The sequence below is a fragment of the Ceratotherium simum genome, chromosome 26, assembly GCF_057802395.1.
Source record: "Ceratotherium simum simum isolate JZ-2026a chromosome 26, ASM5780239v1, whole genome shotgun sequence".
In the NCBI taxonomy this organism is placed as follows: domain Eukaryota; kingdom Metazoa; phylum Chordata; class Mammalia; order Perissodactyla; family Rhinocerotidae; genus Ceratotherium; species Ceratotherium simum.
The window spans coordinates 101361-125727 of NC_141925.1; the positions used below are offsets into that span (position 1 = coordinate 101361).

The 24367-nt window shown below is 51.4% G+C and overlaps 1 protein-coding gene across 4 annotated transcripts; it reads right to left on the reverse strand.

The window, feature by feature from the left end:
• Nucleotides 1–4738: 4738 nt before the first annotated feature.
• IL9R (interleukin 9 receptor) lies at nt 4739–24359 on the reverse strand. Of its 4 annotated transcripts, none has more exons than XM_087449254.1 (10): nt 19160–24359; nt 18494–18608; nt 15578–15691; nt 15146–15251; nt 14810–14988; nt 14121–14266; nt 13424–13622; nt 12839–12944; nt 11346–11430; nt 4739–9723 (listed from the first exon to the last, which is right to left on the reverse strand). In XM_087449254.1, the coding sequence occupies exons 2-10, from the start codon at nt 18570–18572 to the stop codon at nt 9172–9174; spliced, it is 1566 nt and encodes a 521-aa protein (XP_087305380.1). In that variant the 5' UTR covers nt 18573–18608; nt 19160–24359; the 3' UTR covers nt 4739–9171. The 4 variants fall into 4 exon arrangements, with proteins under 4 accessions (XP_087305380.1, XP_087305379.1, XP_087305377.1 ...); XM_087449253.1 differs by having other exon boundaries at nt 19095–24359; XM_087449251.1 differs by lacking the exon at nt 19160–24359 and having other exon boundaries at nt 18494–19086.
• Nucleotides 24360–24367: the final 8 nt, after the last annotated feature.

A 24367-nucleotide genomic window follows, 5' to 3' on the forward strand; every position in this document is an offset into this window, starting at 1 on the left:
ATCCTTCTAGTTGCTGTATGTGGGACGTGGCCTCAGCATGCCCGGAGAAGCGGTGCGTCGGTGCGCGCCCGGGATCCGAACCCGGGCCGCCAGCCCCAGAGCGCATGCACTTAACCGCTAAGCCACAGGGCCGGCCCTAGAGTTTCACTTCTTTGTTGCCTATTTGGATTCCTTTTATTCCTTTTTCTTGCCTAATTGCTCTGGCCAAAACCTCCAGTACTATGTTGAATAAGAGTGGCAAGAGTGGGCACCCTTGACTTGTTCCTGTTTTCAGAGGGATGGCTTTCAGTTTTTCTGCATTGAGTATGATGTTGGCTTGGGTTTGTCATATATGGCCTGTATTGTGTTGAGGTACTTTCCTTCTACACCCATTTTGTTGAGAGTTTTTATCATAAATGGATGTTGGTTCTTGTCAAATGCCTTCTCTGCATCTATTGAGATGACCATGTGGTTTCTATTCCTCCTTGTGTTAATGTGGTGCATCACATTGATTGATTTGTGGATGCTGAACCATCCCTGTGTCTCTGGTATAAATCCCACACGGTCATGTGTGATCTTTTTAATGTATTGCTGTATTCGGTTTGCCAATATTTTGTTGAGGATTTTTGCATCTGTGTTCATCAGTGATATTGGCCTGTAATTTTCCTTCTTTGTATTGTCCTTGTCTGGCTTTGGTATCAGGGTGATGTTGGCCTCGTAGAATATGTTGGGAAGTGTTCCATCTTTCTCTATTTTTTGGAATAGTTTGAGAAGTATAGGTATTAAATCTTCTTTGAATGTTTGGTAAAATTCACTGGAGAAGCCATCTGGTCCTGGACTTTTATTTTGTGGGAGGTTTTTGATTACTGTTTCAATCTCTTTACTTTGTGATTGGTCTGTTCAGATTCTCTATTTCTTCTTGATTCAGTTTTGGGAGGTTGTATGAGTCTAGGAATTTATCCATTTGTTCTAGATTGTCCAATTTGTTGGCATATAGTTTTTCATATATTCGCTTATAATTTGTATTTCTGTGCTGTCTGTTGTAATTTCTCCTCTTTCATTTCTAATTTTATTTATTTGAGCCTTCTCTCTTTTTTTCTTAGTGAGTCTGGCTAAGGGTTTGTCAATTTTGTTTATCTTCCCAAAGAACCAGCTCTTTGTTTTATTGATCCTTTCTACTCTTTTTTTTATTTCAATTTCATTTATCTCTGCTCTAATTTTTATTATTTCCCTCCTTCTGCTGACTTTGGCTTTTGTTCTTCTTTTTCTGGTTCTGTTAGGCGTAGTTTGAGGTTGCTTATTTGGGCTTCTTGTTTGTTAAGGTGGGCCTGTATTACTATAAGTTTCCCTCTCAGGACCGCTTTTGCTGCATCCCATATGAGTTGGTATGGTGTATTTTCATTTGTCTCCAGATATGATTTGATTTCTCCTTTAATTTCCTCAATGATCCATTGGTGGTTTAGTAGCATGTTGTTGAGTCTCCACAGCTTTGTCACTTTCCCGGTTTTTTTCTTGTAGTTGATTTCTAGCTTCATGGCATTACGGTTGGAAAAGATGCTTGTTATGATTCCAATCTTCTTAAATTTATATAAGCGTGCCTTGTTTCCCAACATATGGTCTATTCTTGAGAATGTTCCATGCGCACTTGAGAAGGATGTGTAATCTCCTGTGTTTGGATGGAGTGCTCTATATATATCTGTTAAGTCCATCTCATCAAGTTTTTCATTTAAGTCCACTATTTCCTTATTGATTTTCTGTCTGGATGATCTGTCCATTGGTGAAAGTGGGGTGTTAAGATTCTCTACTATTATTGTGTTGTTGTTAATATCGCCTTTTAGCTTTGTTAACAGTTGCTTTATGTACTATGTGCTCCTGTGTTGGGTGCATATATATTTATAAGTGATATGTCTTCTTGGTGGAGTGTCCCTTTTATCATGATATATTGTCCCTCTATGTCTCTCATTACCTGTTTTATCTTGAAGTCTACTTTGTCTGATATAAGTATGGCAACACCTGCTTTCTTTTGTTTGCCATTAGCTTGCAGTATTGTCTTCCATCCCTTCACTCTGAGCCTGTGTTTGTCTCTAGAGCTGAGATGTGTTTCCTGGAGTCAGCATATTGTTGGGTCTTGTCTTTTAATCCATCCTGCCACTCTGTGTCTTTTGATTGGAGAATTCAATCCATCTACATTTAGAGTGATTATTGATATATCAGGGCTTACTGTTGCTATTTTATCACTCATTTTCCAGTTCTTTCACATTTGCTTTGTTTCTCATCCTGTGTGTTACAGACTACTGGTAACACACTTGGTAGTTCTGTATGATGGTTTTCTTAGCTTTCTCTTTATTTATTGTATGTGTCTCTGTTCTGTTTATTTGTTTAGTGGTTACCATGAGGTTTGTATAAAAAATCTCGTAGATGAGATAGCCCATTTTCTTTTTTTTCTTTTTTTTTTTTTTGTGAGGAAGATTGGGGCCATGAGCTAACATCTGTTGCCAATCCTCTTGCTTTTGCTAAGGAAGATTCGCCCTGAGCTAACATCTGTGCCCATCTTCCTCTATTTTGTATGTGGGACACCGCCACAGCATGGCTTGATGAGCAGTGCCTCAGTCTGCACCCAGGAATCGAACCTGTGAACCCTGGGCCACCACAGCGGAGTGCATGAACTCAACCACTACACCACCAGGCCGGCCCCATGAGATAGTCCATTTTCTGATGGGCTCTTATTTCCTTAGACCAAGTCGATTCCATCCCTTTCCTCTTCCGCTTCTAAGTTATTACTGTCACAATTTATTCCATCTTGTGTTGTGAGTTTGTGTTTAAAGTGATGAAGTTATTATTTTTGGTGTTTTCCTTCTCTTAATTTTTGATGTTATAATTAAATGTTTGCTAACCTATTCTGATAGAGAGCTGCAATTTTTCTGATTTTGTCTACCTATTTTTCTCCATGCTCAAAGCTTTGTATCCCCTTTCTCTTTTTTTTCCTCAGGCATGAGGGCCTTCTTGAGCATTTCTTGTAGTGGGGGGTCTTGTGGCAATGAACTCCCTTAGCTTTTGTCTACCTGGGGTAGTTACTATTTCTCCATCATATCTGAAGGATATTTTCACTGGATAGAGTATTCTTGGCTGAAAGTTTTTGTCTTTCAGGATTTTGAATATATCATTCCACTCTCTCCTAGCCTGTAGAGATTCTGCCAAGAAACTGGCTGAAAGCCTGATTGGGATTCCTTTGTATGTTTTTTTGTTTGCTTGTTTGTCTTGCTGCCCTTAATATCTTTTCTTTGTCATTGACTTTTGCCAGCTTTACTACTATGTATCTTGGAGAGAGTCTTTTTATGTTGATATATTTAGAAGATCTATTGACTTTATTCATTTGTATTTCCAGCTCCTTCCCCCAGTTTGGGAAGTTCTCAGCTATTATTTCTTTTTTTTTTTTTTTATAATTTTATTTATTTATTTTTCCCCCCAAGCCCCAGTAGATAGTTGTATGTCATAGCTGCACATCCTTCTAGCTGCTATATGTGGGACGCGGCCTCAGCATGGCCGGAGAAGCAGTGCGTTGGTGCACGCCTGGGATCCAAACCCAGGCTGCCAGCAGCGGAGCACGCGCACTTAACTGCTAAGCCACGGGGCCAGCCCTCAGCTATTATTTCTTTGAACAAGCTCTCTGCTCCTTTTTCCCTCTCTTCTCCCTCTGGAATACCTATAATCCTTATGTTGGATTTCCTAATTGAGTCAGATATTTCTCGGAGAATGTTTTCATTTCTTTTTAGTCTTAGTTCTCTCTCCTCCTCCACCTGGAGCATTTCTGCATTCCTATCCTCAATGATGCTAATTCTTTCCTCCGTATTGTCATCTCTGTTAAGATTCCAGATTTTTATCTCCTCCATTGTGTTTTTCATCTCCAACATTTCTGATTGGTTTTTCTTTATAGTTTCAATCTCTTTTGTGAAGAAGTTCCTGATTTCATTGAATTGTCTGTGTTTTCTTATAATTCCTTGAGCTTACTTATGATAGCTATTTTGAATTCTCTGTTGCTTAGGTTATAAATTTCTGTGCCTTCAGGATTGATTTATGGGTGCCTGTCATTTTCCTTCTGGTCTGGAGATTTAATATATTTTTGCATACTGCTTGAGGGCATGGGCTTATTTTTCCTCATACTGATATCTGATCACAGCTTCCACCTGCCACCACTAGGTGAAGGTCAAGAGCTGTGTATTCTGAGCCCGCCACAGTACGTGGGCACCCTGGCTGACCGGCTGTGCTGGTGCTCCAGGTGGGCGGAGGGGCTCTTTCTTTCACCTGCCTGATCCCAGGGGCTTCTCATGCTTCCCTCACTATCTGCTCTCCTGGCGTGCTAGCTTGATGAAGGCACCCCCACAACAGTTCAGTCCCCACTGTATGTGACTTTCCCACAGGCTGTGAGAGAACTTGGAGAGTGACAGTTTTCCCATGGAGGGCTGCCCTTCCCCCGCAAAGAGCTGCGTGGTCCTGGTCTTGGGGTCGCTGTTGTTGGGGAAGGAGAAGAGTTCTCCTTACCTCCTCCCACTTCGTCCGGGGGTACCAGCACCTCCACCTTCAGATGTAAGGCTGTGTGGGTCCCTCAGACATCTTTTGTTTTGTGTCAATGTCCTCTGTTGGTATTTGAATGTCCTTTTTGTTGTATCTTGGGGTGGAGAGTCTAAGGGAAAGCTCACTCCACCATGAGGCTGACGTCACTCAGGATGAGTTTTTAAATAAAACAGCAAAAGCCAGTCCATTAAAGAAAAAATTGCTGATGTTCACTTTATTAAAAATTTAAAATGTCTACTCTGTGAAAGACTCTGTTAAGAGAACAAAATACAAGCCGCAGCCTGGGAGAAAATATTTGGAAAACACATCTGAAAAAGAACTTCTATGCAAAATATAAAAAGAAACTCCAAAACTCAAGAAGAAGATGAATGACCCAATTAAGAATGGGTAAAGATCTGAACATACACCTCACCAAGGCAGATACACAGATGACAAATAAACATACAAAATAATGCTCAACATCACTCATCATGAAAAGCAAATTAAAACAATGAGATAGCACTGCATGTCTATTAAAATGAATAAAATCTGAAGGGAAAAAGATAGCAATAGCAACAAGAATTTTCATTCATTGCTGGTGGAATGCATAATTCTAAAGGAATTTGGCAGTTTTTTCCAAAGCTAAACATGGTCTCACCACATAAGCCATCAGTCGCACTCCCAGGCATTTGGATAAGTTCTTTGAAAACTTATGTCCAAGCAAAAACCAGCATGCAATTATGTACAGCATCTCTCTTCATAAGGGCCAAGTACTTTAAAGAATCATGACATCCTTCAGTAGTGAATGAATAACCAAGTGAGGTACATTCATGCAATGGAATACTCTTCAGCAATAGAGAGGAATGATCCACCACGCCGTGCACAGACACAGATGAAATCTTACATGCATCTTACTAAGTGAAAGAAGCTGATCTGAATGGCCTACGCACTGTACGATCCCATTTGTATGACATTCTGGAAAGGAAAAATTACAGAGCTGGTAAACAGAACAGTGACTGAGAGTGGTTGGAGGAGGTGAGTCGAATAAGGGAATAGGGTGGTGGAAGGAGGTACGAATGGGCCAGGCGGAAGTGGACTCCCTCTGGTTGGTGAGATCACGCTGGGTGTGTGTGAAAAAGTCTGGGGTCTGGAGTACCAGCATGAACAAGAAGGCTGCTTCTCACTCCAGGAGAAAAGGGCCTTCTTCCATCACATGTGTAACTATGTCAGGACCAGTTCTGAGGAAGATTTTGTGTGTATGTGGTAAAATATACGTAATATAAAATTTAGCATTTTAACCGCTTCTACGTGTACAGTTCAGTGTCATTAAATACATTCACATAGTTGTGCAACCATCAGCACTATCATTTTTCACTCCCATCAGCAATGGGAGCATGAGCGTTCAAATTTCTCCACATCCTTGCCAACGTTAGTTTCTTTTTTTTTTTTTTTAATAATTTTATTTATTTATTTTTCCCCCAAAGCCCCAGTAGATAGTTGTATGTCGTAGCTGCACATCCTTCTAGTTGCTGTATGTGGGACGCGGCGTCAGCATGGCCGGAGAAGCGGTGCGTCGGTGCGCACCCGGGATCCGAACCTGGGCCGCCAGCAGCGGAGCGCGCGCACTCAACAGCTAAGCCACGGGGCCCGCCCCCTTTTTTTTTTGATAATAGCCATTCTAAAGGGTGTGATGTGGTTTTGATTTTTTTTTTAATTTTCATTTCCCTAATGGCTAGTGATGGTGACCATCTGTTCACGTGTTTATTGGCATTGGATTTGGCAATGATTTCTCGCGTATGACACAAAAAGCACAGGTAATAAAAGAAAAAATAAATAAATTTGACTTCAAAACTTAAAACCTTTGACACTATCAAAAAAGTAAAAAGATAACCTACACAATAGGAGAAAATACTTGCAAATCGTATATCTGATAAGGGTTTAGTATCCAGAATATATTAAAAAAACTCTTACAACTCAACAACAAAAGAACAAACAACCCAATTAAAAAACGGGAAAAGACTTGAATGGACTTTTTTCCAAAGAATATACACAAATAGCACATGAAAAGATGCTCAGCATGACCAGAACAGGTAAATCCATAGAGACAGATAGTAGATTAGCGGTTGCCAGAGGTCAGAGGGCGAGTGGGGTGGGGAGTAAATGCTTCACAGGAGAGGGATGTCCTTTTGGAGTGATGAAATATTTTAGAAGTAGATAGAGGTGATGGTTGCACAATATTATGCATGTAGTAAACGTCACTGAACTGTACACTTTAACACAGTTAATTTTATATCTTATGAAGCTTACCTCATTGAAAAACAAAGGAAAAGAAACCATTCCTCAGCATTCCCTCCCCAGAACAAGTCCTCTTCCCTTACTGCCCTGTCGCCTGGCCATCAAGGCCCTCCACAGCCCAGCGTGGCCCGGGGCCTGGCCAGCCACATTAGACACGTGCCCCAACCCGCCTGCAGTCCCACGACTCCGGTCCAGGCCCCCTTCTCTCCGACTCCCTCACAGATGCCCCCTCAATGACCCCCCCCCTCAGCGCTCACAAGGCCTTTGGAACCGCGCTCTGCTGTGAGCCGGCTCTCGGCACACGGGATCCAAGGGCGCCTCGTCTCCGGGAGGGGGAGTCCGCGTCTTCTGAGCACACGGTGGGCGGGCACCCTGCTCGGGTCACCTCACGGCAGCTTGGTGAGGTGCTGTGGTCCCAGGTGCTGAGGGGCAGGCCTGACCCACCTCCCACCACACAGCCTCTGAGAGGCTCCACACCCAGAGGCAGGCCTCCAGGGGCCACCAGAGAAAGTGTGTGAATGCTGTCCCCGGCCACATGGCAGAGCGGCCCTGCAGTGGGGGGTGCTTGTCTAATGATGCAGGTGGCCCAGGTCCCACGTGAAGCCACACGAACCACACGACGCTGTTATAAATATACCAGCTGGGGTTCCCCAAGGGTTGGCTCCAGGAAATAGGCGCAAGCTAGTATTTTTACTCTTGGTTAGCGCGGAGGATGCCTGCACCTGACTTCCGTCCATACCTCCCGCTCTCTGAATACTAAAGATACATTCTGGGTCCTGCCTACCCCTGCTGACCAGAATCCGGCTCTGCCAAGGCTCCCCACAAAACCGCAGATGTTCCAAGCACACAGAGGGGAAGCGGATGCCTGTCTGAGCCAGAAGGGGCCTTTGCCTGAGGCCTGGGGCTGCAAGTGCTTTTTTCTGCCCAGGACACAGAAGACAGTGGAGGCCCACGGAGAGGTTAGCCCCCAGAGAGGGACAGGCCTCCATTCTACCCGACCTTCAAAACTTCAGCACCTCCAACCCCAGAAAGGTCTCGTCCCAGCCCTCACCGGGTCGATGATTCCAGCACCAGCCCCAAGTCCAGCAGCCGGGCAGAACGGGGTCTTCTGCCTGAGGCCCTGGTAAGATTGACAGGGGTGCCCTGGCAGAGACCTTGGGCCAGCATGGAGGTGATCGCTGGCAGAGGCAGGGACACTGTTACGGGTTGAACTGTGTCCCTCAAAATTCACACTTTGAAGTCCTAACCCCCAAGCACCTATGAATGTGACCTTCTATGGAAAGAGGGTCTTTGCAGATGGTCAAGCCAAGGTGAAGTCGCTCAGGTCAGCCTAATCCGCTGTAGGTGTGATGGTATAAAAAGGGGCATTTGGACCCAGACACACGCACAGGGAAAATGCCTGGGGAAGACTGGAGCGCTGCTGTGCCAGGCCAGGAACTGCCAGAAGCTGGAGGGAACCCCGAAACAGAACCTCCCCTGGCAGCTTCACGGCCCTGCTGACACCCGGATCCCAGACGTCCAGCCTCCAGAGCTGCGTGACAACAAACTTCTGTTGTTCTGAGCACCTAGTTTGTCGTCCTTTGTCCCGGCAGCCTGAGGAGACTCACAGACACCTGCTGCTCTGTCCACCACCATCTCTCCAGACCGCGGGGCGGGCAGAGGCAGGGCCCTCACAGACCAGTGTGGGGTGGTCACTTCTGGCCCTGAGTGGCCAGGAGCTCTGGCCACAGCGCTCAGCCTCCTGGGGCCCATAGAGGATGAGGATAAGAGGGGCAGGGGGATGGCCTCCCTGGAGCTGGTCACTGAGCCTCACCCCTGCTTTCCTGGAGCCCAGAAAGCCCAGGAAGAGCCAGACCCCACCCCTCACCCTCCTCTGGGCCCCTCTCCCTGCCATCAGCAGTTTGGAGCAGCCACCATATGCCTTCTGATCTCAGTAGCAGAGGGGGCTCAGGAAGGCACAGGAGGAGGACAGTCCGCCTGTCACAGACTCTCACCCATGTCCACGGGGCCCAGGCGGGCTCTTTAAGGGGGTGAGGGCAGAACAGGCTGTGGGGCCAACACCCCTTTTCTCAGAGGGGCCTAGGATCAAGCTAGAAAGCAGGGCGGGAAGTCGGGGTTGGGGGACCTGGTTGGCAGGATGCAGAGGGCAGAGGCCCCTCCTCACAGGCGCCGAGTGGAGGGAGGGAAGAGGGGCCTCCTGCCTTCATCTAGACAGGACGTCTGACCACTGCATAGGTGGCCCTCTGCAGGAGGTCCGGCCCCAGTCAAGGGTCATCTCCAGAGACTTTGGTCCATTTTCCCCAAGATGGACATGATGCAGTTGGCCATGCCAGGGCTCTAGAACTTTCAGGACTGAGCCCGCTGTCTGCCAAGGTTGGGAGGGAACAAAACGCCCTGAGGTCCTCCTGCGGCCTGCTCCCCAAGGTCTTGCCTCTGACTGTGAGCAGCTCCCACACAGGTACCTCCGTGCTGAGCATCCAGGCTCTGCTGGTCACAGGAATGGCCACAGGCCAAGGCCAGGATGGGCGCAGAGCTCTGCACGTTTCCTAGGAAGGTCGAGGGGTGGCAACCCCCATCGCAGCCCAGGGCGCAGTAGTCGCTGCTGCTGCCCTCTGCCTGGGGGGGAGCTGGCCTGGCAGGGCTCGCGGGGACCCAGTCTTCCTGCGGCAGGTAGGCGGGCAGCTGCCCTCCCCACTCCATACACCCTGTTGGCAGCACGCCTGCCGGGAGGCCGGAGCCGGTGCCCTCCTCCTCCAGGCCCACTGACTGCAGGGGGTCCGCCAGGTCATAGGTGAGCAACGCAATGGCCTCCCGGATGCTGGACTCCGAGGCTGCTCGTTGGGTACCCATGTAGTCCTCGCTCCATGGCAGACCAGCCCTGTGGGCCCCTGTCCAGCTCTGGAACGGAGCACAGGGAGGAGGGAAAGGCTCAGGCAGCATGTTCAGGACTCACCCTGGAGGCAGCCTCCCCTCCTCCTCCAGGAAGCTCTCCTGACATCCACATCCAGAGGCCAAGCCACACCCATGCCCAGAACATTCTGTCTTCCCTCCATGTGCCAGCCCAGCCTCAGCATGGCACCGAGAGTCCCTTTGGGCCCCTCACCACTGCCCCAGGTCAAGGCCTAGTGCTCAGAGTGGCCTGAACCAGGGTACAGATGGCAACAGGTGCCAAGGACAGAGAAAACCCGTGATGCTGCTCCAGCACCTTCCACAGCTACAGAGACTGGGCAGCCCACCTCATCCCCTTACGCGCACACACACCACAGGAGACACTGTGGGGACTGGCGCCTCTGGGCTGAGGCAGGCAGAGCTGGACCCCTCCACAGAGGCCCGCCCCCCACAGGGAAGCTGTTCCCCGGCTGGGACCCGGAGTCTCCCCCAAAGGCACCACACACGCCACATCCTCCGTCACTGCCCTGCTCCCTGGAGAGCTGACCCCTGGCTCCACACCACAGGTGCCGAGGCTCTACAGAGATGGGGCTGGGTGCCTGCAACCCAGGCGACATGGTCCAGGGGCCAATCGAAACATTTGCCCCACTCAGCCTTTGTCCTCAGCACCTCATGGATCTCAGCAGGTGACATCCACTGCCTGGGGGAAAGAGGGGACTCCACCAAGGACAAAGTGCTCAGCTTTAAGCTTCAAATTATGTTTTTGCACAACAGTCTTGAAAACTAGGCTCCCTGTTGAGAGAGAAAAGGGCCAGGCCAGGAAACTGCGCAGCACCAGGAGGGGAGATCCCAGGAAGAGCAGGTCAGCGGGCCCGGGAAGCACTGCCTCCCATCCTTGGCCCAGAGTGAGGGGCCTGCGTGGACAGAAACCAGAGGCCTCCCTCTCCCCCTCCTCCTGCCAGGGGAGCATCACCTACCAGGCCAGCAGGGAGGGAGGGGTCCACGGAGGGTCTGATGTGACCCTCCGCGTTGTTCTCGGCTTGCTGGTGGCCTGTGGGAGGCCACCAGGGTACCACAAAGGGGACAATACAGAGTCTAGTCATCAGCCATGGTGCCTGTGTGCTACCAAGGGGAACCCGGAGAGCATGGACACTCCACGATGGCCACCAGGGCAGTAGCCCAGGGACCAGGGAGGGCCCCACGGACAGGACAAGCACCAGAGACCATCCCTACAGCCACCAGAAAGACACCTTAAGAGAAGAAGAAGGGACGAGACACCCGGCAGGTGCAGACGGCCCCATAGTCTGCACCCTGAACTGACTGTGTACCTCAAAGGGGCCACTGCAACCCAGAAGGGGCGGAGACAGCGCCATGAGCAAGTTTACACTGTTTTCCACAAACAATGGAATTAGAGACACGAGAACCAAAAGGAATCAGCCGTGATTCCAAAGGAATGTATCAGAGAATAAAGATACATTTTTTTACCCATTTGAGACACAGTGTGCAAATTTAAGCTAACTATGTGTACCAAAAAAGCTCAAAGCGCTGACCGACCCCGAGCCCGCCCCTGACCCCCACCCAAAGCCCCCATCCCCAGCGGCGCCTGGGCAGCCCCTGCAGTGGCCACGCACCTGGAAGTTCCCGTTGTGCACGCTGTAGAGAGGCTGGAAGAACGTCACTGGAGATGGCACGTTCTGATGGAAGGTTCTCTTCACCCTGAGGCCAGTGGGGGGGACGACGACAGTCAGACGCCAGGCAGGGGCTCTGCCCGAGCCCAGGTCACTGCAGGGAACTCAGTGCTCCCTCTCTGCCTCCTCCCACTGGGTCCACACCTGCGGTGAGGGCAAGACTCGACACTTGGCACCCTGTGGCCTCCCTGGCTAAGGACCCCACAGAGCTGATTTATACCAAGACACGTGTCCTTTACAGGGTGACCCGTGACGGTAGGTTCAGGGGCGTGGGTGAGTAGCCATGTCCTTGGCCCACAGAGGGAGCCAGCACCTCCAGGACCCCCACCGGTGCCATTAGCAGACAGGTGGCAGCTCCCAGCCCCACCTGACTTCCTTGAGCACCAAATCCACCTGCTCAGGACCCACGAGGCCTCCCACAAGGAGGCCACACAGGGCTCGAACCCAATAGGTCCCAATCCACTCCCCAACCTCCCTTGGCGCCTGGCCCCTCCAGATCCCACCCCCAGGGGTGACGTCAGGGGGCACTGATCCTATCTCATCCTCCACACATCCTTTCAGTCTCTCTTCCTAAGACCTAGCAGTTCCCTCACTTTGCACCATCTCTGCTGCTCTCACCAGCTCAAGCCAAACTGCGTCTCTCTGGACACCACCACTGGCCTCCCAGCAGGTCCTCCTGTCCCCTTGTCCCCAACAACGCATTCTCAAAATAGAAACCGGATCACGTCACACACTGTTGATCACGCTCCAAGCGCCTTCCTTTGCTCAAGGACAAGCCCGGCACCCTACCTGGCCTTCTTGGCCCCGCCCATCGGGCCCCACCCAGCACCCCCCCCACGCCCCCCTTGCCCTTTTTTGATCTCCTCTCATCCTCTCTGCTACCTGTCTGCACCTGGCCAGTCTCCGGTGGGATCCCCTCTTTGGTGAGGTCCCTGTAGCCCCTCTCGTAACATGACACGTGTGATGGCTTATTTCAGGAGGGCCATTGTGTCTGTCTTGCTCTCTGTGGCATCCACCAAGGCCAAGAACAAGGTCCTGCACACACCAGGTGCCCAGGTCTGTATTTTCATAGATTGTGTTAACTCATGAGCAAACCATCAAGCACCTCCAGAGGCAGGAGACAAGGACCTCAGGCGACTTGGTTCCAGTGACTTTGGGTCCCCCACGGCTCTTTGGGGCCACACCGCCTTTCCTCAAACCTGGCAACTTGGGGACTCCCCACTAATCCAGGGCAGAGGCTTGAAAACCCCATCCCATCCAGGACCAGATGGTAGAAGGGGAGGGGTTGCTGGTTTGGCCCTCGATCCCCCACCACACCCCCACATGTGCACACACTCACACACACATACATTGACACGCACACACAAATTCTCACACACATATGTAATAACACACGACACGCATGCACACACTCACATGCCCCCCTCAGCACTGACCTGGGTGACAGCTTGAACAGGAGGTAGGTGAGGCTGGTGAGCAGGAGAAAGATGGACACAGCGACAAGGGTACTGTCGGGCTGCCCCAAACGTGGGGTCGGGGGGCCTGTGAGCAGGAAGGGCGCGAGCTGTGAGCAGTCTCAGTGCCAGCACGCTCCTCCAGACACGCGGCAAAGGCACCCCAGGTGTGCCCTGCGCCAAGGAGGACAGTTGACGACAGGCCTTGGCGGTCTGCGTCGTGCCTGCCGCAGCACCGTGGGGAAACCACGCACCCTGAGCCTCACCCTCCCAGCTGCGAGGCCATCGGCACCACCGTGCACAGGGCCGGCCCAGCCCTCCCTGAGGAGACACAAGCCCCAGGCCTGACATGCGGCTCTGGGCTCACGCACAGCAAGTAACAGCCGCGCATTACGGTCCTGAGAGCGTCTGCTTCCTCCTTACACATCCCAGAGCTCCAGGGGAGGGTGGTCAACGGGGCACGACCGCCCCAGGGAGGGCGTTCCAGGAGGGCAAAAGGACGGGAGGGACGAGCAGGGGAGGGGAGCCCACCCAGGGGCCAGGAAGGCAGCAGCCGCCTGCGCCCACCTCGTCTCGGGGGGGCAGGGAAGCGCACGGGCTGGCTCCACTCGCTCCACTGGCCCTTGTAGCGCTCCTCCTCCAACGCATCCTCCTCCGCGGCCATCTGCACACGCAGCCGGGCCTCGCAGGCGGCCCCAGGCTCCAGCTCGACACCCTCCAGGAGGAGCCTGGTCACCCCCACTATGCGATCCCTGTGCCGGGCCCGCTGTGGGGAACAAGACAATCAGCCTGTGCTGAGGGGGAGACTGGGTCCGTCAGCCCTCGAGACCGTACACACACACACACACACACACACACACACACACAGGCACACTCACACAACCATATGCACATGGCATACTTACATATGCACGCATGCACATGCTTACACTCATCTGCCTGCGTACACACTCACACAAGTGCACACGCTCACCACACTTGCTGCACTCACACACACAGGCACACCCTGTGAACACTCACACATATAAACACACGTTTTCACGTGTACACACACACAGGCACAGGCACGCTCGCATACAGACACACCTGTGCACACACACACAAACACACATGCGCACAGGCACACTCGCACACACCTACAGTTGGCTCTGGTCACCTTCCCTCCTCATAACTCCAAGTCGACATCTCTGCACATGGGGTGAGGAGGGGCCCTGGGCCGCTGCTCCCAGGAGAGAGAGGCCGCAGGGAGGCAGCCCAGCATTACCTCCCAGGCCTCCTCCTGCCTCTTGAAGGCCAGCTCGTAGCTGAGGAGCGAGGTCAGCGGCTCCAGGGCAGGACTGACGCTCCAGGTCAGGACGCAGTGGTCAGAGCTGACGTTACTCTGCAGGTCAGAGGGAGGGTCCAGCTTCACTGGAATAGAATGAGGCCACAGGAGGGTGTGCCGGTCAGCACGCCCAGGACCGGGGGTGTGAAAGATTCCGGGGTGGGGGGGAGGGCATGGTCAAGGCCCTCTCAGCCCAGGGGCCTCACTGGGAGACTGGTCCAGAGAAGCCCCAGGTGGGCCAGGATGGCAATGACTTCCTCCAGCCCCTGCAGCCACACAAGGTGATTATCAGATCTTGCCTTCCTTTTCTTTCATAAGCTGCTGCTGGAAGTTCTTCCCAGTGTCTTACTGCAGTCCTTCCTGCTACAACCTAAGTGCATCTCAAGCGACCCAAGCTGCAGCCCTTGCCCCAACTCAAAGCCCTGCATCTTCATCCTCCTCCAAAATCCTACCCCTCAAGTAACTAGTGGGCCCTCCCTCCCAGGGGCATGGCCTGCCCCCAGCCCTGGATCTCTCTTAGCAGGGACCAAGGGCACCCAATGGCCACAGGGTTACGGGCTGCAGGGCCCCTTCCCAACCCCCACACAGCTAGGATGTTCCCTGCCAAGGCACCCCACCCCTGGCCTCACCATGTCTCCGGGGCAGGTACTGTGGGTCCACCAGGCTGACCTGCTCCTTCCCGGAGACGTGACGGTGGAAAGTGATGCTGAAGTTGTCAGAAGGCACGAGCACCTCCTCGGGCGGCAGCACCACAGTGCACGTGCTGGCCCGGAAGACACACCTGTGCACACTGCCCGGCGCGTGGTTGCTGAAAAGGGCATGTGTCGGCACCGGGGTCAGCTGTGCTAGCCTGGCCCCTGCTGCTGCTGTCATGGGACCCTACTTTCACCCCTGCCCCCTGCCCCCTGCCCTCTGCCCCCTGCACCCTGCCCCTTGCCCAGGTGGGTCCGGCCCTCCAGCCTCACCTGGTGAAGAGCAGCCAGGGGCTGGCGCCCTGGCTCAGCTCTGGGGCGGACCAGCGGCAGTCAATCCTGAGGACGTTGTTGGTGAGGCAGGTGAAAGTTCCAGCCCCTAGACCCGGGAACAGTGACCATTGGGATCCACAGTGGCTGCTTCGGGGTAGGACTGGGGGAGGGGAAGGTCTGGAGCTGACACTCTGAAAGGGCAGTCCCCAGAGAATGACCCCAGGAGAACTTATCAAGGGCAGGGCTGGGAGACCCAGGAAGCGACGGGCTCTGACCCATGGTACATGGGGGGAGCTGAAGTCTAGGCTGATCCCTGGAGGACAGGCCTCAGCACATTTCCAGCCAAACCCTGCCCATGGAGTTTGACAGAGGACAGTCCTGGCCCCCGCTCTCCGCCCCCCACCTCACACAGACACCAGTGCCAGCCCTCACCTCCTCCTTCCCCTGGGACAGAGACGCCCACGCCGACCCAGGTGCAGAGGCAGGTGCAGATCAGGAGCCAGGCACCTTTCTCTTGCGTCAGGGCCTCGCCCTCCCAAGTCCAGCCTGCAAAGGACTGGGCTGAGGGGCTCTGTGTGAGGAGTACCCACTGTGGGACACTCCCCATGAGACCCTCCCTGGGAGGGGTGCTCCCCACGAGGCATTTCCTGTGAGGAGTACTCCCCTGACGGGTGCTCCCCAGCAGAATGCTCTGAGTGGGTCACCACCTACACCCTCATCATGTCCCGTGACAGCGGTTAGGCACCACCGTCCGAGCTGCGCCGATAGGAAACCGAAGCTCAGGAACATCAGTTGACCTGACCAAAGACTCGTGGCTACAGCGTCTAAGATGGCGCTCTCAAACTCAGATCTCCTGGGGGGTTCTGGACTCTGGATCCACTGTGTGTCCGAGTCCGAGAAGGCTCCTGCCTGGGACGAGCGTCCTCTGCCAGCCCAGCCCCCATCCCTGGGCCCAGGTCCCACCCTGCAGGGGAGGCAGCATTGAGAGCATCAGTTCTCATCAACAACAGCCACAGGGGAGCTTCACTGACTCTGGTGTCACCCGTGCCGACTGTGTAACGTGCATCATCCGCCTGAATTCCCGCCACAGCCGCATGCGGTAGAGATGGTCCCTGTTCACGAGAGAGCTGAGTCCCAAGGAGGGGGTGTGCCTTGCCCAGGGCACACAGCTAACTTCTACACGTCCTCTCTCCCTTTGGTCTCCTTAAATAAAGACCTAGCCCAGCGTTCCGCCCCAGGAAACTGCAGGAGGATGACAGTGGGGGGTCCATGCAACAGACAGTACTTCCTAAACTCTGCCTGTCACACCCCTGTTCCAGGGGGCCCTGTGAAGGAGAGCACCCCAGGAGAGCAAGGCTCTCCGTGCTAGAGGGCCAGCCTGAGCCCTGGGATCCCTGCGGGAGCCAGAGGTCCACTGGAGACGGGGGGCTGGGTGTGAGGAAGTGCTGGGGGAGGCTGCTGACGCCCCATCACCCCATTTGCAGCTCCAGATGGTGCACTGATAGCTCCTGAGCAGGAAGCAGGGCCAGCCTGGTTGTGCAAACCTGATGGGTGATAAGGAAGCAAAAAAGAAGCAGACATGCACACAGACCACAGCAAGTCAGCCCTCAAGGAGCAGGCACAGACGGCACTCCAGCCCCACCCCATGCCCCCAGCAGCCCATGCATGTCCCCACAGGACAGAGCCCTGTCCTGCAGTCAGGATCTGCAGCCCTGCAGCCCTGATCAGCAGTCAGGAAGACCCCACCCTTCCCTAGGGTGAAGCATCACCGGGCACCACCAGCCACAGCACTGGAGGCGGGCATGGGTCTACCCGGCGGCAGCGTCCGTCCCATCCTGCAGCGGTTACTGATGGAGCCGGGGGAACGGCCGACAACAGCTGACACTCAGGTTGTGTGAGGGCGGGACCAGAGTGAGCACCGAGATCTGGGGAGAGCTCCGGACAACAGCCACCTCCCAGCTAAGAGCTGACCCAGGCCCCAGGGTGGACTGCCACTGTCCCAGCAGTGTAGGGACACCTGCATCTGTGCAGAACTGGGCCAGCCCAGCCACAGGCTAACCCGGGAGCAGACAGCTTGAGAGCATGGGGTGGGGTGGCACCACGCTCAGCAGGCTCCAGGAGCAGGGGTGGGGAGGGCAGGACCCCCACGGGACACCTGAGAGCTACAGAGGGGACCCAGGGAGCTCACTCGGGTCCTCTGCTGATCTGCTCCACAGCTCTGCACTTCCCAAGACTACCTCCCGGCCTTCTCTCACACTGAGCCCTCTGCCTGGCTTCCTTCCCCAGCCTCTTTCTTCATGAAGCCCTCCCCAAGCACCCCAGTCTGTCTCCCCAGCCAGACCAGACACCCCCGAGCCAGCCCCAGCCAGCTCACGACAGGAACAGGGAGCGAGTAGAGGCTGTGGGCAAGGGCTAGAATAAGGATGTTGACACAATCTTCTTTGGGGGCCTGGAGGTTAAATGGGGGGAAATGATGCCCCTGCTCCTCCCACATCTGCCAAGTGGCCTGCTCTGCGCAGCAACCATCTCCAGTGGCCCTCACTGCCCCTTTGCAGCCGTGTCAGCGAAGCTCACTGCTGTGCTGCCTGCCCACATCAGGCCCCGCCAGGGGAGAGCCTGTCCGATTTACGCTGAGCCCCCTGCACCCAGCCCTAACAGTGTAAGAAACCTCCTGAACCTCGCTACATACACTGCCCCTGCCTCAGACGCTGTGAACGCTTTGGGCACCCGGGCAGAGGGCTCCAGGATGTTACTTGAGCACAGACCCTCTCCTCCCCGTCCTCTGCCTTAGCTGAGCTGACTCCCCCTCTGGAACCCCACCTTCATCTGCTGCCCCACCCACAGCTCCAAGGGGGATCCCCAAACTCCCGGCTCCTCTTCCGCCCTAAAGGCCCTCAAAGTATGGGGGTTTGAGGGGGCTTTACTGATCCCAGGGACCGGACCTCTTCCCCCCTCGTGGCCATCACAGCTGAGACCATCTGGCCCCAGAACGCCCCCTCACACTCGTGCCCACAGAGGTCTGCCTGGTCATCAGGAAGCAAACTCTCTTCCATAATTAGAAACCCTGCCCGACAGACTCAGTGCCCTTCCCTCTGCCAGCGGCACTCACAACCCCTGCAGGCCTGGAAATGAGCCTGTCCTTCTCACAGCAGCACAGGCAGTGTGCTGTCTCCGGGAGATGCCCGAGGCCAGGACACCAGAGGGAAAACGAGGTGGCGCCTCAAACGTGCCCTTCCAAGGTTCCTCCACAGGCTCTTCCCGGGGCCCCGGGGTGGCCAGCACCCGACCCCCCGCCTCCCGTAATTCACGCTAACTCGAGTGGTTAGGAAGTCCAAATTACAGACTCACCTTCCCAGACGCATCTGCCGGGTCCCATGGCAAGTCTGAGGGGGCCCCCGACCCTGCAGAGCTGGAGGTGACTTGTCATCCGACCGTCCCTGCGTTTGCAGCAAAGCCCCTCAGCCTGATTCAAGAGATAATTGCAGCAGCCAGTGACGTGAGTGTCCCACAGCAGGCTGACACGGGCCGCCCACATCTGAAACCACGAGAGCAGTGGAGCAACTGTCCCAAGCGGGCTTGTGAGGCGACTGGCACCACTAATCATAACCCAGGAATTATGAGGTGGGTCTTTTCCTTGCCCATGACACTGAAGTGTGCCAAAAGTGGACTTGGGTGATTGGTGCATGAGCCTCCACTGTATTCCTCCCAAGAGACACCACTGAAATGCATTAAATTAGCCAGGAGGCGAGAACCCAGACCAGGCACAGAGTAACACGCTTCATCCCCATCTAGGATTTTCCCAGGACAAAGGTGCAGGTTCTCCTTCTGCCAGCTAAGGCAATCTGCGAGCACTGGGGGTGGGGAGGGTGTGAAACATACAAGTAATGTCGTCTCAGTCACAGAAAACAATACAGAAGGAAATCAACAATGGGAGTCCCCTTTATCTCACCCCAGAGGTAGCCTCTGCAAGAAGTTAGGCACAAGTCCCTCTGTCACCGAATCAAGTGGGCTCACCTCCTGGTGAGTTAAATAAGACTACACCAGCAGAAGCTGTCTCACACAGTGAAGTGTATTTGCAGCAAATAGGAGGCCATGAGGAATCATTTTCAAAGTCAAGACATCCCTGAACAAAGGAAGGCAGGAACTTTTATTTGGTTGGGGAACGAATATTCAAAAGGGAGAGGCAGGTATTCGCTTGCACAGGCTCAGTTGGAGAACATGCTTCCACATAATGAGGCCCAAGCTCCTCCTGGGGAGATCTTTGCATTAAAAATAAGGCAAAGGTCATGGGCGTAGCTCTTGTGGTGAGGCGTGGTCAGTTTCAGGATGGCTGGTGGTTACATCTCCTTAACAGACAAAAGGAAAAGAAACAACTTGGAAAAATAGTTAATTGCTTCCAAGCCAACCTTTGAATTTCCCAAGGTGCCTAGTGGGTGACACCTCCAGATAATTTCTAAGCTCAAACAAATGCACGTTTTAAATGGACTCATTCTGTGCTGCGAGCTCTGTAGCCTCCTTGTTGCTCTATTTTCAACATCTTTCTAGGTCAGCACATAAAAATCTACTTCCTGCCTCTAATGGTGGTACATGGCATGGCTTAATCATCTTGCAGATGGACATTTGGACTGTTGCCTATATATGCTATTTTAACTTTTTTTATTGAGATATAATTGACATGTAACATTAATTTCACGTGTAAATATGCTATTTTAAATGAAGCTAGTGAACAATTCTGGGTATGGATCTCTAATCACCAGAACGAGTACTCCTATTCAAAAAATTGCTAGGGGTGGAATTGTGGGGTCTAAAGTTCAGCATTTTAAAATATTGATAGATACTGCCAAGTGGCCCTCCAAAAATGTACCAACTTCTGCTCGCACCAGAAGTGTAAGAATGCCTCCAACCCTCACCAGCAGGATAGAGTATCAGTCTTTTTAATCTTTGCCAATCTGATGGGCAAACATATTTCGATGTTGTTTTAATTTCACTTCCTTGGTTATTAGTGAAGATAAGCATCTTTTCATTTACTTATTGGCTGTATGTTCTTCGGGGTACCAAATAAGGTCACATTTCAGTGTGCCTATGTGCTGTTTACGTAAGTGTGCATGTGTGTGTTCTGTGCATCAAAAAGTCTTGGCCAAGGTTTGGATACCCCAGAGCAGCAGCTCTCTGGAGTCTAAGAGCACAGGACCCATGAGGGATGGAATCAAAGGCTCAAGCCCAGGAAACACCTTAGGAATGACCAGGGACATAATCACATTTCTTTCTTTTTTTTGCTGAGGAAGATTAGCCCTGAGCTAACAGCCATGGCCAGTCTGCCTCTATTTTGCATGTGGGTCACCGCCACAAATGGTGTAGGTCTGCACCTGGAATCTGAACCAACAAACCCGGGCCACTGAAGCAGAACATGCCAAACCCAGTGCTATGGGGCCAGCCCCCATATTTCTTTCCAATATTTAAATTTTAATCAGCTTGGCTCCCATCTTACCTAATACAAACATATACTTTTATACTCACTGGAACCATCCCTTCTCTAGTATCCTTATCAAGAGAGCTTCCTTCTGTCTGTCAGGGTCCCTCCCACCTTGCTGAAGCTAGAATTTACTAACCTAAGAACAGCAGACCATACCACCCACACCAAAACCCTGAAAGTAGAGACCACAAAGGCTAGAAAGGGAGGAAATCCTGGAAAGAAAAAACCCAGAGAGCCCCAAATTCTGCTAATCTAAAACCAAAACCTCTGGATAACCCCTGAACTGCAGATGTGCAGGCCAACTCCCAGCAGCCCAGCTAAGACGGAACAACCTGAACAGAGCCTTCAGCTCCTGCCCACACCAGACACAGAGTTTACAGCCTGCTTAAAAACAACACTTTCCAGAGAAACATAACAGAATCCAGGCTCTACAACATATGTCATTCACAATTTCCAAGAAATCCAAAATTATTACATGAAGAAACAGAACTATGTGACTCATACTTAAGAGGAAAGACAATTGATGGCAACTGACTCCCAAGACTAAACTGTTGGAAACAGCACAGGTTTTAAAGCAGCTACTCTAACTATGCTCAAAGATATAAAGGAAAATATGTTCACAATGAACAAATAGGAAATCTCAGAGGAGACACAGAAACTATAAAAAAGAACCAAAAGGAAAGTATATAAGTGAAAAATACAGTATCTTAAATAGAAGGAATATGTCATAACAGTGCAGAAAAGAAGATGGAGTGTTAACCATAAGGAATCCTGAATGAAGGGAGGCAACTGAGATTTGATTAGATTGACAAAGGAAACCACATCCTAAACACACACAGCAGTGGACATCTCTGAAAGCTGGCACAGTGGCCCTCCTGGGTGATGGGAGGGCAGGAAGAGTCTGGGACAATCATCAGGATTAGTCAGAGTCCTCAATATGGAGCAGCCAGGCAGCTCAGCCCAATCCCCACACCTGCACTTACACCAGGCAGTCTGCTCAGACTCCTCTACTGGACACTTAGGCTTGGGAAGAAGGCCAGTGCCTCTTTACCCAGAAAAATGCTCTGATGGCACACCCTGACACCCTACCCCCTCCCATAAGAAATGGAGTATGCAGAAAAACAACACCCATAAATGAAGGGAAAACCTCAGACACAAAGAACACAACCAGGAGTCACCAAACACCTGTGGAAAACCAGCAGCATGAAAGAAAGCACCAGACGGTAACAAACACTACTACTCAGACATGCTGTAAGGATTTTATACAGGTTAAGCTACATAAATCCTCACGACCCTATGAGGTAGACCAGGGGTTAGCAACCTACTGCCCAAGGGCCAAATCCAGCCCACCCCTTTTGTTAAAAAACCTGTGAGCTAAAAATAGTTTATACATTTTTAAATGGTTGGGAAAGAGCCTAAAGAATTACATGACACATGAAAATATTATGAAATTCAAATTTCCGTGTCCGTAGTTTCATTTCGTATCGTCTACAGCTGCTTTCACACTGCTTAACGGCAGAGTTGAGTAGTGGCGACAGTGCTTTAGTGTGCTTACAGCCCAGTGGTGCAGTCACAACTCAGCATTTCAGGGGCCACCATGCTGTTGTACTGCAACTTTTTTTTTCTTCGCTTAATACCAGTGCATACCCATCACATCAAAACAAAAAGAGTGAAATCTGAATGTCGTGTTTTTAAGGCACTGTGGAGGGTGGATTATTTTGTCATCAACTGGATGGCAAAGGATTGTGTTTATCATGCAATGACACTACAGCTGGTCAACATTACCAGACTAAGCACTCGTCACTGGCACTATTCTCAATATACAACAGAATTTCTTCACAAAAATCGAAAATAAGGCAACCAAATTAAATTTCCAAGTGGTTCATTTGTTACCCAAGCAAGGAAAACCACTTACTGATGGTGACTTAATTACGTTTGATTGCAGCAGCTGAAGAAGTATGTCCACAGAAAATAAGTTTAAGACTATTGGCCTTTCGGCAAGAAGAGTTGTTCTACAAGTTAAGACGCTGGGAGCAACGGCAACAGTCAATTAAGAATGAGGCAAATGATTTAAAGTGATTTTCCCTGGCTCTTGATGAATCCACAGACATTACTGACACTGCTCAACTGCTGTTTCTCTGAAGAGTCGAGGCCCCAACGCTGAGCTGGGAAGTGACTGAAGGACTGGCCTCTGTGCACGGTCTGCGGGGAACAACCAACTGCAGGCAAGAGTATCTTCGAAGTTGAGAAAACACTAATTCACTAGACCCTGAAGTGGAATGTGCTAATGTGTTACAACTGACAGTGGCAAAAATATATGTGGAGCGTGAAAACCTTAGGTGGGACAAATTTCACGAAGCTCGTAAAACCATAGTGTTGAAAGCCTATGGCTTTTCACTGTACTATTCATCAGCAAATGCTTTGCAGAAAATACCTGCATCTCTCATCAGCACTGAATCTACCAAATCTATCAGTAACGTCAACAGGGAATTTCACTTGCTCCCGTGCGCTTAACCAGCTCTAACAGACGCACATTTGCAACTGATTTTGATGACAAGGAACACTAACTCTGAACCCCAATTAAGCAAAATGATACTCATTCTTCTATCAATAGACCTGCATAAAATACTGTACTCAATTACTATGATTACATTTTTAATTTTGTCTATAAATAAACCGTGGAAGTTTGTTTTCTTGTGTTTTCCCACATTTTGACTCTTGACCCACAAAGTCTAAAATACTTACTATCTGGCCTTTTTTTTTTTTTTTTTGTGAGGAAGATCAGCCCTCAGCTAACAAGCTAACATCCATACCAATCCTCCTCTTTTTGCTGAGGAAGACTGGCCCTGGGCTAACATCTGTGCCCATCTTCCTCTACTTTATATAGGACGCCACCACAGCATGGCCTGACAAGCGGTGCATCGGTGCACGCCCTGGGATCCAAACCCGGGCTGCCGACAGCGGAGCGGGCGCACTTAACCGCTACGCCACGGGGCCGGTCCCTATCCAGCCCTTTATAGAAAGTTTGTGAACCCCTAAAAGAGACTAGTCATGCATCGCTTAATAACAGGGGTACATTCTGAGAAATGTGCTGTTGGGTGATGTCGTCATTGTGTGACCATCTTAGTGTGCACTTACACAAACCCAGATGGTACAGCCTGCTACGCACCTAGGCTATGTGGTACTAATCTTATACGCGGTCCATCGCTGACCGAAACATCGTTATGCGGCGCATAACTGTATTATCTCCATTTGACACGGGAGGAAATGAAGGCAGAGAGTCAGTAACCTGACCGAGGTCTCACAGCTAAGGCACAAACAGCAGGCAAACGTCAGAGCGCATGATCGTCACCACTATCCCAGCTGCCTGCGACAACACACACACACACAGAACTGGCACCTGAGGAAATAAAACTAACGGTACGAGCAGTAGATGCAAAGATAACACCCATATGATAAAAATCACACTTGTAAAACCAGAACCAAGCGTGTTGAAACAGAACCAATCAGAGACAAGGGGCTCAGGACCTAGCCAACACATCACAGCAATAAGAAAACATCACACGAAACTTAGAGACTAACCATCTGAGACAGATACCAAGTCTCGAAAAGTAAAAGTCTGTGTCTAAGGCATAAATTTAAGTCCCATGATTTCATAAGTGAGACTTCATTATTGAGAGCTTTGGAAAAGCAATTAAGTCTGATGCCTTGAGCAAGAAATCAATCCATTGATAACCTAGGTCCTGTCC